General features: G+C 44.5%; 1 protein-coding gene across 4 annotated transcripts in view; it reads left to right on the top strand.

Moving 5' to 3' along the window:
• The window catches only part of RSF1 (remodeling and spacing factor 1), a 122,915-nt gene that overhangs the window by 90,504 nt on the left and 18,629 nt on the right, over positions 1-13,782 (top strand). For all 4 annotated transcript variants that reach the window (XM_073335516.2, XM_073335507.2, XM_073335497.2 and 1 more), the window contains exons 13-15: positions 2,039-2,246; positions 4,315-4,538; positions 9,358-9,549. In XM_073335516.2, the coding sequence (XP_073191617.2) occupies positions 2,039-2,246; positions 4,315-4,538; positions 9,358-9,549 (624 nt within the window). The remainder of the gene's footprint in view (positions 1-2,038; positions 2,247-4,314; positions 4,539-9,357; positions 9,550-13,782) is intronic.

The raw sequence follows: 13,782 nt of genomic DNA, 5'->3' as shown, positions 1-13,782 counted from the left end.
ACCATGCTTCATCATTCTCATATGGTGTTGTGTGAGGGTATAGGGCCTCAGGTTGTAATATCTTTCATTGGACCAACTTCTGTTGGTGAGAGAGCCACACACAGCTCTTTCAGGTTTGGGAGTGTGGGCGTGTGCACACACTTCGTATTTATTTTTTGTTTTATAATTGCATCAATAAATGTCAGTATACCCTGACTGCTGCTCAGCTTAGCTATCTAAATGCTGCTAAGCTAATGTTCCCACTACTTATTTCCTTGTGGTAGGGCTCGTGTCACCTCCTAATCGGCCAGTTTTCAAAACTAGTTCCCCAGTCAGGTTGTATGTGATAGGGTGTGCAACCACAGCCCACCTCTTGCATTCAGTTATGGCAATAGTTTGTTAGCATATGCTAATTACTGGTGCATAAGTGGCTGGAGTAAAATACGCCGGGTAGAAGGCCTATGGATATAGCTGCCTGGTGACTCCCATCTCCCTTGGCAGTCCTTTATAGATGATTGCCAAAGAAATCATCGGGATGTACACCATGCTCTGTAAAGACCATTGGTGCCATTGATTGATTGACTCTCACATCTCACAACTACACCTTTTGTAGGTGTCTTGCTATCAACTCAAATCTAGTCTCTCCAAAACAGGGCTGCTCATCTTTCCTCCTAATCCTTCGTCCTTCTCCATTCATTTGCTCTCTGGCATCACTAAGAACTCTGCTACTATCCGTTGTCTCCCAAGCTGCTAATGCCATCTCAGACTTCCCAACTCTCCTTCAGCCACACGCAGTTCCCTCACTAAGTTTTGTTACTACTTTAAAATCGGTGTGTTCTTTCCTATCTCTCTCTCCGCCACTACAACACTTATCCATGACTTGGGCATCTCTCACCTTGATTACGAGAACCGTATCTCTTTTTCCTGTCTCACCTCTTCCCCCACCGCACTCTTCTATTCTGTCTATAACAATAACAATACTCTTAATAATACTGTTCCCTTTCAGTTATCCCAAGCACGTCATATCCTTGAATCTACTCCCTAGCTTTCCTTCAGTCCCACATCATATTCAGACTTCTTGTCGTCCAAGAACATTCATAATCTTGTTTTTGTGTGTGTCCCTGAGTTTGTCTTATGACATAGCATTTTAATATGTTCCTATCAGATCAGTGGTCCATCTAGCCCAGTATGCTGTCCCAGACAGTAGCCAATATCAGATGCTTCAGAGAAAGGTGCTGGCATTCCTGTAATGCACAGTTTTCCAGTAACCTGCCCATAGGGAAACTTCTTTCTAAAATCCCCTGGGTTAATAGTTGGTTTGTGCTCCCAAGTGTTAGGGATTATAGCTCTTCCAAAAAAATACTCTATATCATAGAATCATAGAATATCAGGGTTGGAAGGGACCTCAGGAGGTCATCTAGTCCAACCCCCTGCTCAAAAGCAGGACCAACACCAACTAAATCATCCCAGCCAGGGCTTTGTCAAGCCTGACCTTAAAAACTTCTAAGGAAGGAGATTCTACCACCTCCCTAGGTAACGCATTCCAGTGTTTCACCACCCTCCTAGTGAAAAAGTTTTTCCTAATATCCACCCTCAACCTCCCCCACTGCAACTTGAGACCATTACTCCTTGTCCTGTCCTCTTCTACCACTGAGAATAGTCTAGGACCATCCTCTCTGGACCCACCTCTCAGGTAGTTGAAAGCAGCTATCAAATCCCCCCTCATTCTTCTCTTCTGCAGACTAAACAATCCCAGTTCCCTCAGCCTCTCCTCATAAGTCATGTGTTCCAGACCCTTAATCATTTTTGTTGCCCTTCGCTGGACTCTTTCCAATTTATCCACATCCTTCTTGTAGTGTGGGGCCCAAAACTGGACACATTAGTATAGCTGTGGATGTAAGAAAGCTGGGTTCAAGAACTTGAGTCTTGGATGATGAGAGGGGTCTCCTTTATAAAAGGAAGTTGAAATTAGCAGCAGGATGGGAAGGTCTCTGTGAAATTGAATATGAAATGCTATAATTAACTTGCAGCTTATTTTCCCCCTCTCCCACTAACACAGGTGTTGGCAGAGGCAAAGACATGTCTAATATCACAGGTCACCGGGGAAAAGACATTTCCACCATCCTAGAGGAAGAAAGGAAAGAAAATAAGCGGCCACAAAGGGCTGCTGCAGCACGTCGCAAGAAACGACGGCGACTGAACGACCTCGATAGTGATAGTAACCTGGATGAGGAAGAGAGTGAGGATGAGTTCAGGATCAGTGATGGGTAGGTAGCTGTTTAAACTACTAGTCTTGGGTTATTAACCACTGCAGGTTTCTGTGAATTTACAATGCCACTGGGTTGTCTCTTTGCGGTTTGAAGCTGTAAGAGTGGGTTTCCTGTTAAGGCCAGGTCTAGACTTAGAATTTTTATTAGTCTAACTCTTTCAGTTAGGGGTATGGTGTTTTTGTTTAAAAAAAAAAAATAGTCACATCAGTGAAAGCCCTAGTGTGGACACATTTATATTGGTATAAAGGTGACTTATACCAATAGAGTTGTGTTTCTTACTGTATGGGAATTGCAGTGCTAGTATAAGGCATCTTATACTATCAATATAGAAAATCTAGTCACAGCTTTCTAGTGTAGACAAGACCTCATAGATATCTTAGAATTAAAGGAGGCTATAGAAATCAACTTTTGATTTTTAGCATACTACAGATTTGAGGTTCAGAAACCAGCAGAACTAGATGTGGAGATCAGGAAAAGGTAGAGTTTACCCTCTCAAGAACATGAAACCTAAAATGTTAAATACATTTTAAGCAGTCTGATTAAAAATCCCTTCCCCTTCTGAATTGCTCAGCTTTTCACTTTCCTGGGATGCTGCCATTTCATTAGTTTTTCAGTCATCAGAATTCTCCAGATCAGACAGACCTGAATTTCTAAAGTTAAAAATCCTTTCAGTCCTTTTTTTATGCCTCCTAAACACTCACTAAAGGGTACAAGACTTTGTTCCCCCCCCTTTGCTGAGAGCCCGTAAAGCTGACATGCTGTTCATTACCCCTCTTGTTGTGTTTTGGAACTATCTCTATTTAAATCTCTTCCGCTCCATTTTCCACATGTGATGGTGTTGAAGGTTTTTCAGTGGTTGAGCAAGATGTGCTGGAACTTTCCTAATTAGTGAATTCAGCCTGTAAAAATCTCACTGAATTAGCGCTGCATTGATGAGTCCACGTATTTTCAACAATAATCTCTACTAATTACCTGTTGGCTGTTTGAGAGTTTGCATTCATATAGGAAAGTTGGATGCCTATTACTGTTGCATATGAACCTTTTTTTTCAGGTAGGCTGCTTAACTGTTATATAAATTGGCTCAGTCTTTATATGACAGGAGGGCTGAAAGACCAGTAATATAAATCAGTGAATTAGAAGTTTATTCATAAATGCATCAGCTTCATGGATATGATTCTTTCAACTCTCACAAGTGAATAGATTTGTATTTAGTCAGTGCTTGAATGAGAGATCTCAAGGGAACACCTACTGTAGGTGAAACATGAAACTGTTTCGCAGCTGGTGTTCTGCCTGAACTATTACTGAACCAGTATGACAGAAGGCACTGTAGGTATGAGGGTGCCATATTTCATACAAGACACACAAACTGAAGTCTTGACCATTTGTGGGTACTTAAAGAATGTTTCATAAGAATAGTGGTGTTTATCCTGAAGTACTGAGCCAATTAGAATGCAGCCTAAATAAAGCCACCTGCAGTTTCAGTTAGATACAGCATTTGCAAAAAGAAAAGGAGTACTTGTGGCACCTTAGAGACTAACCAATTTATTTGAGCATGAGCTTTCGTGAGCTACAGCTCACTTCATCGGATGCATACCGTGTGCATCCGATGAAGTGAGCTGTAGCTCATGAAAGCTCATGCTCAAATAAATTGGTTAGTCTCTAAGGTGCCACAAGTACTCCTTTTCTTTTTGCGAATACAGACTAACACGGCTGTTACTCTGAAACCTGTCATACAGCATTTGAATTCACTTACTGTCCTAATCTACTGTGTAACGTTATATTCTGTAAAGGCACCTTCAGGTATGCAGCAAGTGTTTAATTTCAGTGTTGTGTATGTTGATCTCAGCGTAAAGATTTGATGCCTCACATTAGTTTTGAGAAGATTCATTCATTTTTGTGAAACACTCTTAGGCTTTCCAAACAGAGAGAGAGAGAGAAATGTATTCTTGAAATAACATCTAAATTTATTATAAGCTATATTAAATATATCTAACTCCTATATGTTACAGTATTTTAGTCCATTTATTTCAAGTATCTCTCTTTTGGCTGTAATTTTTTTTAACAGATCTCAGGACGAGTTTGTTGTATCAGAGGAAAACCCAGATGAAAGTGAAGATGATCAGCTGTCAAACGAAGACAGTGATACAGAGTTCTGTGCCCGTAGACCCAAGCGACACCACTCCAGGCCAATGAGACAAAGCAGGCGGTTACGAAGAAAAACAGTCAAGAAAAAATATTCAGAGGATGATGAAGAGGAAGACTCTGAGGACAATTTAAGTAGGGAGTCTGGTAAGCTTAACTTTTGAAGAGTTAGCTGTTGTGTGTCAGAGAAGAGGGCCCAAGCAAAAGGACAGGTGGCTTACACACTCCTGAGTTCTAATCTTGGCCTGGACTTTGAACTTGGCTATATGGATTCAGTCAAGTCATATGTCATCTGTGTTTCTAAGGTTCTAGCTGTAAAAATAGGGCTATTGCTTTTGCAATAGAGGTGTTGTGTTAGTTAATTAGATGTCTCTGTGAGTTGCTTTGGAAATGAAAAGTGTCATGCAAGTACTGTTTTTTAATAATTATGTTCCTTATTTAAGGTTTTCACTTGGTCTGAGTGTTCTGTTCAAAATGCACAAAAGGAAATTAGTGTTGAGTGTTAGGTTCTTTGGGTCACATTCATTTTTAAATGGGTGCTTAAGTTGTGAGGGCAAAACAGGCAATTGTATGCAGAATTGGCAGATTCCTGATGCTTCATTTCCAGTTGCATCTCTCTTTGCGTATTTTGTGGGTGCCCAATATTTTGTTTAAACTTAGCAGGAAAAGTAGTTCAAAGAACTATTTCATTGTGTGTACTCAGAGATCTGCTAATGCCTCATGGAAAACTTTCAAAAGCCCACTGCTTAGAGAAACTCAATCCCTGATTGCTTAGGAGGGAAGAATAATTTCCTCAACGGCAGGAATTATTGTACTATGATCTATGTTAAACAAGAGGACAAAGTAAATTACAGTAGTGATCCTTTCAGACTTTATAATCTATGAATCTATGGTTTCGATATTTCTCGCTTTTGAACTTTAATTACTAGGGACACTTGCATGACAACAGCGTCTTTGTTCCTTGCCTTATACTGCCTGTTCCCCAATCAAAATCCATCCTCTGTCTGAAATACAACTGACTGTGTGAAAATGATTCCTACACAGAGGAATAAGCAATGGAAGCAGATGAACTAAGGGGAGAAGATATTTTTTTCTTGCGTGTATTTGTCCTTACTAATCAAGAAGAAATAAATCAGAGACTAGGTAAATTTTGTCTCTTAATAATGTATTCTCATAGCATTCCATGAGGAGATAGCACTTTTCAGGAAGAGCTTTCTCAGGAGTGTCACTTACTTTGTAGGACTGGGCCCAAAACTACCTAATGCAATTGGGAGTTGAAGGCACCAGCACCTTGCAGGATTAGCTCATTGCAGGTATTGAATGGCCTTTTCACTATTGTATCCATCTTTCTGAAGTCAGCTGAGCTGCAGAATGAAATGGAAAGGAGTACTTGTGGCACCTTAGAGACTAACCAATTTATTTGAGCATAAGCTTTCGTGAGCTACAGCTCACTTCATCGGATGCATACTGTGGAAAGTATAGAAGATCTTTTTATATACACACAAAGCATGAAAAAATACCTCCTCCCACCCCACTCTCCTGCTGGTAATAGCTTATCTAAAGTGATCACTCTCCTTACAATGTGTATGATAATCAAGGTGGGCCATTTCCAGCGCAAATCCAGGGTTTAACAAGAACGCCTGAGGGGGGGGCGGGGGGGGTTAGGAAAAAACAAGGGGAAATAGGTTACCTTGCATAATGACTTAGCCACTCCCAGTCTCTATTCAAGCCTAAGTTAATTGTATCCAATTTGCAAATTTATTTCAATTCAACAGTTTCTCGCTGGAGTCTGGATTTGAAGTTTTTTTGTTGTAATATAGCAACTTTCATGTCTGTAATCGCGTGACCAGAGATATTGAAGTGTTCTCCGACTGGTTTATGAATGTTATAATTCTTGACATCTGATTTGTGTCCATTTATTCTTCTTTGAATGGCTGGTCTCCAATGTGAGTTTTTATGTATGGGCAAATTAAGAAAGGTGTATGAGCTTAAAATGATTGTTCCGTAAGCTGTCTTCCTTTTCTGTATGCCACTAAGAGACCAACAATGAGTGTAAGAAAGAAATGGTTAGAGTCTGAACGTATACAGAGATTCATAGTGGAAATTGTGGTAGTCTATGATTAATGAAAATATGACAGCAACTGATGCAGAAGCTAAAGGATCTGAAGTTATTACTAATCTACACCTTAATGCAGCTAAATACTTGGGAGCAGTTCCTAGTGGTCATGTGGCCATCACAAAAAATACCACCTTAATTAATATATGCACTAATGCTCTTGACAGCTGGAAGAGAGGTCAAAGGCTCAGTGTGCCTGGAAGTTGAGCTCCCTTCTTATCTCTGGAAGTGATTCCTCCATGGCAGCTTGATCATAGGATCATAGAATATTAGGGTTGGAAGAGACTTCAGGAGATCATCTAGTCCAATCCCCTGCTCAAAGCAGGACCAACACCAACTAAATCATCCCAGCCAGGGCTTTGTCAAGCCAGGCCTTAAAAACCTCTAAGGATGAAGATTCTACCACTTCCCTAGGTAACCCATTCCAGTGCTTCACCACCCTCCTAGTGAAATAATGTTTCCTAATATCTATTCTAGACCTCCCCCACTGCTGCTTGTTCTGTCATCTACCACCACTGAGAACAGCCTAGCTGCATCCTCTTTGGAACCACCCTTCAGGTAGTTGAAGGCTGCTGTCAAATCCCCCCTCACTCTTCTCTTCTGCAGACTAAATAACCCCAGTTCACTCAGCCTCTCCTCATAAGTCCTGTGCCCCAGCCCCCTAATCATTTTCTTTTTGGACTCTCTCCAATTTGTCCACATCCCTTTTGTAGTGTGGGGCCCAAAACTGGACACACTACTCCAGATGTGGCCTCACCAGTGCCAAATAGAGGGGAATAATCACCCTGAATCTGCTGGCAATGCTCCTACTAATACAGCCCAATATACCGTTGGCTTTCTTGGCCACAGGGGCACACTGCTGACTCATCCAGCTTCTCGTCCACTGTAATCCTCAGGTCATTTTCTGCAGAACTGCTGCTTAGCCAGTCGGTCCCCAGCCTGTAGCAGTGCATGGGATTCTTCCTTCCTAAGTGCAGGACTCTGCCCTTCTCCTTGTTGAACCTCATCAGATTTCTTTTGGCCCAATCCTTCAATTTGTCTAGGTCACTCTGGACCCTATCCCGACCCTCCAGTCTGTCTGCCTCTCCCCCCAGCTTAGTGTCATTTGCGAACTTGCTGAGGGCGCAATTAATCCCATCGTTGAGATCATTAATAAAGATGTTGAACAAAACCGGCTCCAGGACTGACCCCTGGAGAAGCTTGCACTGCTGCTGCCCAGTATTCATCTGTTTTGTGGACAAATAAAGAACCTCAGTCTTCAAGGTTTTCAGTCCTGTTCCTTTCCACAAGGCAGTGTATATCTCTCTCTCTCTCTCTTCCCTCCTCACCACCTCCCCACCGCATGCGCAAAGGGTGGTGGCCTTAACTATATGTTCCTTTCCTTACCCCCACAAACTCTCTTTCTGGAGAGCCTGCCTCACCTTACTTTGGTTCTAAAGAAATAACAAACACGGAGGGTTTTTTTCTTCTCCAGATTTGAGGTTTCTCATTGAGCTCTCTTGTTGACTTGCTCTCACCTTTTTCCTTAATGTTTTTGAGGGAAAAACACGGCTGTTTTAGTCTGAGTCATTTCAGTTAATAACACGACAGGGCAGCTTGTGATGCGAATGAAACAGGGCGGCCCGGGGGGGGGGGGGCAAGTGGTGGGGCAATTTGCCCCGGGCCTTTCAGGGGCCCCCACGAGAGGTTTCGGCGGCACTTCGGCAGCGGGTCCTTCAGTGCCACCGAACACACGCAGAGTGAAGGACCCGCCTCCAAAGACCTGCCGCCGCTTCTTCCGCTCTGGGTCTTTGGCCAGCGGGGGTCCTTCCGCTCCATGTCTTCAGCGAAGTGCCCCGAAGACCCGGAGCAGAAGGACCCCTGCTGCCGAAGACCCCAGGCCCCCTGAATCCTCTGGGTGGCCCTGGAATGAAAAGGCAGCATTAATACTGTGGAATAATGTTTTTGACATGGTTCAAAGAAAAAGTAGCTAAACAAGATCCCGCTACCACAGTTATTTTCAGCTGCTGGAAAAAGTGGCTGACAAGCTAGACCTTAAAAAGGCACTAATTCTGCAGAAGTCTGGTGCACCGAGAACTAGGAACGACTGGGTTGGTTGTTATAAACACTCTCATCTGGTATTCCGACCAAACGTGTAGCTGCAGCTTTGAAACCTATAGGACTGATCTCCTTGTTGCTGACTTGAGAACAATTAATCTGTACTTTCCTACCATCAGTAGTATAGTCAAGGGTAAACTAAGGTACACAGAGTTTAGCCACTTCTCGTTTGGGGAATTGAGTTTATCCACTTCATTTTTTACCACTGCTTACAGTTCACTGTTATTCTGTCAATATCTTTCATGGACTTCGTCTAAAAATGCTTGCATATAATAAAATTAGAGTTAAATAAAAATCAAGGGCCAGAGGTATTTTCCAGTGGAGATTGAAATGAGATTGTATCATCAATTCAGATTCAAGCAGGTTGTTCTAGTTGGCAGGAGCTGTAGAGGAGAAGTATGTTTCACACAAGTAGGGGTAAGATTGTATAGAAGGAAACCAATGCTAGAGGAGGGTGGGAGAGGTGTGTGAAAGTAACTGGAAAAATCCATAGTGGAATTTAAAAACTGATGGCAATTTCAAGCTGGAAATGAATGGGGAGCCAGTGGAGTAGTATGAGGCTGGACCCAGTCAAGATCACAACCTTCCCGTTAGAGGCTTAAAGATTGAGGTTTTCCTGTGACTAGAGTGGTTGATTTTGTTCACTCAAGGTTGCACTTTGTTTGAACAAACATACCTTTTGGAAATGTGACAGTGGGTCTGTGCATTTTCATTTTAACAGAATAAAGCGTATGGCTGTTTTCTTCTTTGCAGAAAGTGGTGATTACACAGATTACAGTGATGATGATTACCTGGAAACTAGGCGGAGAAGATCAAGGCGGAATCAAAAGAGACAAGTTAACTATAAGGAGGATTCAGAAAGCGATGGCTCACAGAAAAGTGTTCGATATGGAAAGGAGCTAAGACGACTTCATAAACGGAGGCTTCCCAGTTCAGACAGTGAAGGTAAAACAAGCACTCCACCATTTGCAGGAGCTGATGTGTGAGTGATAGTGGAAAGGGAGAAATACGGGGCATAAAGTGAACACAAGATTTGCATTTAGTCAGAGATACACAGAGAATTCTTTTCTGAGATCCTTGATATTTCCCAAAATCTAAATGTATCCTTGTGATGCACCCTATCAATTTATATAACAAGGCATTATTACTGCTATTTGTCAAATTTCATGCTTTCCCTTATCTTGACTTCCTGGTGTGAAATTACTCCATCTGGTAGTTAAATGTTGGGATTGCAAAGGAGGAAATGCGGTTATTGTGGAGGACAGGAGTATTTGTCACACTTCAGTTGTGGTCATTAAAGATCCCACAGCCCTTTCGTAAGAGTAAGGGCGTTAACCCTGGTGTCCTGGTTGTATCCAAATTTAGTAATTTTGTTCTGTCCCCCTAAATATGCCTGTAGTTGTAATTAAAACTTTAATAGAATCATAGAAATGTAGAGCTGGAAGAGACCTCGAGAGGTCATCTAGTCCAGTCCCCTGTGCCGAGGCAGAACCAAGTAAACCTAGACCATCCCTAACAGGTGTTTGTCCAACCTGTTCTTAAAAACCTCCAGTAATGGGGATTCCGCAACCTTGTTTAGCAGCCTATTCCAGAGTTTAACTACCCTTATAGTTAAAAATGTTTCCTAATATCTAACTCTGGCTGCAGATTAAACCCATTACTTCTTGTCCTACCTTCAGTCAACATGGAGAACAATTGATCACTGTCCTCTTTGTAACAGGTCTTAACATATGGGAAGACTCTTATCAGGTCCCCCCTCAGTCTTCTTTTCTCATGACTAACCATGTCCAGTTTTTTTAACCTTTCATCATAGGCCGGGTTTTCTAAACCTTTTATCATTTTGTTGCGCTCCGCTGGACTCCCTCAACTTCGTCCACATCTTTCCTAAACTGTGGCACCCAGAACTGGATCCAGTACTCTAGCTGGGGCCTCATCAGTGCTGAGTAGAGCAGAAGTTAACCTTCCATGTCTTTCATATGAGACACTCCTGTTAATACATGTTGGAATGGCATTAATCTTTCATATCACATTGCTGACTCATATATTCATTTTGTCATCCACTCTGTAACCCCCAGATCCTTTTCAGCAGTGCTACCACCTAGCCAGTTATTCCTCTTTTTGTAGTTGTATGTTTGGTTTTTATTTTCTAAGGGTATGTCTTCACTACGTGCCAGATCGGCGGGCGGCAATCGATCCAGCGGCGATCGATTATCGCATCTAGTCTAGATGCGATAAATTGACCCCCGAGCGCTCTCCCGTCGACTCCTGTACTCCGCCACTGTGAGAGGCACAGGCAGAGTCGACGGGGGAGCAGCAGCAGTCGACTCACCGCGGTGAAGACACCATGGTAAGTCGATCTAAGTACGTTGACTTCAGCTACGTTATTTACGTAGCTGAAGTTGCATAAATTAGATCGATTTCCCTCTCCCGCCCCCAGTGTAGACCAGGGCTATGTGAAGTACTTTGCACTTATCTTTATTAATTTTTATCTGGTTGATTTCAGAGTAATTTTTCTAATTTGTCAAGGTTGTTTTAAGTTTTAGTCCTGTCATCCAAAGTGCTTGCAACCCCTCCTAGCTTGAGGTCTTTTGCAAATTTAATAAACATGCTCTCCATTTAATTATTGCAGTCATTAATGAAAATATTGAATAATACCAGACCCAGGACTGACCCATTGGACCCCATTAGATACATCCTCCCAGTCTGACAGTAAACCATTGATAACTACACATAGAGTACAGGCTTTCACGCTGTGGTACACCCACTTTCACAGTGATTTCATCTAGACCACATTTCCGTCGTTTGGTTATGAGAATGTCATGTGGGACTGTGGGACAAAAGCCTTTCTAAAATCAAGATTATACCATGTTTTCTGCTTCCCTGTATCCGTTAGGCCAGTAACCATATCAATGAAGGAAATTAGGTTTGTTTGGCAAGATTGGTTCTTCTTCGAGTACTTGCTCATGTTGATTCCAATTAGGTGTGTGCGCGTTTTTTAGGTGTGTGCGGAAGGTTTTTCCCCTAGCAGTACCCGTTGGGTCGGCTCAGGCGCCTGGAGTTGCGCCTCCATGGTGCCATACTTTGGGCCCCGCCGACCCGCCGCCATTTCAGTTCCTACTTACTGCCTGCGACGGTTAGCCGGAAAGCTCATTTGCTCTTGCTTCGGCAAGCCTTCTCCCGAGTAGTCCTCAGAATGTCTTTCTGTAAATAGTTAAACCAGTTAGCTAGTAGCTGTAGTTAGTCAGTCATTATATAGCTAGATTCCAGTGGGGAATTATTCTGGGGGACCTCCCCCCCACTTCCCTACCCCACCCCCCGGTACTGGGGCATGCCCCGGTCCCCTTGGTTTAAACGCTGCAGAGCTTACAACAAGCCTATGCCTAGGAGCGGCCCCCACACTTCCTGCTTGAAGTACCTGGGGGAATCGCATCAGAAGGACCATTGCAAGATCTCTAGGGGATTTTGCCCCAGGACTCAAAAAGAAAGCCACCAACGGTTGAAGATCCTTCTGATGGAGGCCATCCTCCATCCCTACTTGGAACCGACTTCGGCCGAACTGATGCCTAGCACCTCAGCATTGGTGCGCAGTGCTCCGACGTCGACACGGGAAACTTTGGTACCGAGAAAGGACTGGGATAGAGATGCTCAGCACCAACAGAGCTCGCTGCACAGGGGCTCCATGCATGGCAGAGTGCAGCACCGTTCCCAATCCCCGGTGCCCCTCAAGAAAAAGAAGCTGTATTGGGGGTGCTCACCTACGCTGAGGCCGGGACAGAAGGACTCTGGCACAGTGGGACCCGCATTGGGCCACGTAAGTGCAGCACCACCTAGCCCGGCGCCGTTGACTCCTGCCCCAACAAGGGGTCAGTGGAGTCCAACTCCTCAGGACTCCCCTCCCCGGGAGAGTCACGGAGAGGCTTTGCAGCTGCCCACCACACCAGAGATCTTTAAGGCAGCGAGAGAGCTCATCACCTTCACAGCACTGCCTTCCCCGCCCAGGCGAGACAGGGCACCAAGCTCAAGGGAAATGGCACCCCCAAGACTCTTGGTGTCGTCCCGAGGCAAGCCAGTGATGGTACCACATCCATCACCATCATCTGGTCCACCAGTCCCAGGTACCTTCTGGCAACAGACCAGCAGGGAAGCCGCAATGGTCACCAATCTCCCAGCACGGCTCCACAGCACCGGTGGGCACTGCTCTCCCATGGTCCTCCCAGAGTGAGACCTCCCAATTGGATTCAGAGGTGGAATCCTTTGTGTCCAGGTGGACCCAGCACAGATCGGAGCGCAGACACTCAAGGTTGGACAGGGAGAGACAGCAATTTCGCCCGATGCCATGGCCCGTGCAATGGCGAGCTCTAGCCCAATGGCTGTTTTGGACCCCCTCAGCGTTTCATCAAAGCCAGGGATCCTATTCCAGGAGGTCAGTGTTGGTAGCTTCAGAAAACCATGCACCTCCCCCATCTCCCTTGGTGCAGGACCAGCCATCCCACACGCTACTGGTCGCCACACAGGCCAGGAGCAAGAGCTGGTTCCAGGTAGAACCTCGTCATCTTCATCATCAGATGAGACAGTGGCTGGTACCTCCACAGCTCCTGGACTCGAGGACAGTAGGGTCCACCAGCAGCTCCTGAAGAGAGTGACCCAGAAGCTGGGGCTCCAGGTCGAGGAGGTCTCTGAGTCATCAGACCCCATGGTGGACATCCTGGACCCCTGAGGACCCTCCCAAGTTACCCTGCCGCTCATTAAAACCATACAAGATACCACAAGAATGCTGCTGCAAACCCCCATCTCCCTGCTCCTGGTGGTGAAAAGGACAGAGAGGAAATATTTTGTTCCCTCTTAAGGGTTTGAACACTTTTATTCACACCCACCACCAGACTCGTGGCAAACGAATGAGAACGGCAAGGGCACCAAGGTCCATCACCTAAAGCCCGAGATGCAAAGAATCTGGACCACTTCGGGAGGAAAGTCTATTCTACCAGGGGGCCCCAGCTTTGGATTTCAAACCACCAGGTGATCCTTAGCAGATATAGCTTCAGTTCCTGCGGGGCTGTGTCAGAATTCACTGAGCTTCTGCCAGAAGAATCAGAGGCAGAGTTTTCCACCTTGGTGGAGGAGGGCAAACTTGTGGCACGGGCTCCGCTACAGGCAGCCCTAGATGTTGCCCATTCAGCC

Source organism: Lepidochelys kempii, chromosome 1 (genome assembly GCF_965140285.1).
Source record: "Lepidochelys kempii isolate rLepKem1 chromosome 1, rLepKem1.hap1, whole genome shotgun sequence".
Lineage (NCBI taxonomy): Eukaryota > Metazoa > Chordata > Testudines > Cheloniidae > Lepidochelys > Lepidochelys kempii.
Note: the sequence above shows the minus strand (reverse complement) of the source record. Positions and strands in the feature narration are given on the sequence as shown.